Genomic DNA, 813 nt, shown 5'->3' on the forward strand with positions numbered 1-813 from the left:
CGTGTACAAGTGTTAAAACAAAATTAAACTATTATTATAATAAAGTAAAAGCCCTAACCTTCATGGTAGCCGCTGCCTCCGCTTTTAAATTGCTACACCCATAGTGCCCGTAGACAACACTCCAAAATTATCACCACACAGAATATTCAGCTAACCATCACCAAGTCCCTCTCCACTAACAGGCTTCATCTCCTCTCCGACAGAGAGGACGCATTACATCTGTACATTGCCTATTATAAAAATCCTAAATGAAGTTTACACGCAAGGAAGCGACACAAAAGAAGGAAGAGCTGGAAAAATAAGTTGTAAATTATATTATAAAAGAATCTCCTGCATTCGTTCACGAGCCAGATTTTTAAATCTCATTGCTGCACAGAAGGAGGAGTCTGAAACCACACGCTCACCTCCCGCGCAGTCTCCGTCTCGGCTTGGAAGGCGCTACAGCCATTCTCCGTAGGCAACACCCCGGGGCTGGCGCCACACAGGATGCTCCCGGCTGCCGGCACCTGCGGCTTCAGGAGGCCGAGGTCCTCCTTCCCGGCGTCGGAGGACAAACACAGATGGTAGGAGTAGGGCAAAGTGCCGTCTTCGTAGGTCGGCGGGAACCAGGGGCCGCGCTCGGAAGCAGGGGCCGGGCCCAAGCACGGGAGCAGGCGGGGAGGCCTTGACCCCCGCAGTCTGTCCAGGACGGCCAGGGCGACGGCCAGGAGGAGCAGGAAGGACACGAGAGCCAGCGCCAGCACCAAGTAGAACTGCAGGGCGGCCGCCGAGTCCGAGGCCCCGGCCGCCTCGGCCTCGGCCTCGGCCCGCCCG

General features: G+C 55.6%; 1 protein-coding gene across 1 annotated transcript in view; it reads right to left on the reverse strand.

Annotated features, from left to right (window-relative positions):
* Positions 1-6: 6 nt before the first annotated feature.
* Positions 7-813, reverse strand: part of LOC102386070 (protocadherin gamma-A6-like) — a 14434-nt gene continuing 13627 nt past the window's right edge. Inside the window, 1 exon segment of the mRNA XM_025194751.1 lies at positions 7-800. Within this exon segment, the coding sequence (XP_025050536.1) occupies positions 363-800 (438 nt within the window). The 3' untranslated portion in view covers positions 7-362.

Source organism: Alligator sinensis, unplaced genomic scaffold, assembly GCF_000455745.1.
Source record: "Alligator sinensis unplaced genomic scaffold, ASM45574v1 scaffold1278_1, whole genome shotgun sequence".
Classification (NCBI taxonomy): Eukaryota; Metazoa; Chordata; order Crocodylia; family Alligatoridae; genus Alligator; species Alligator sinensis.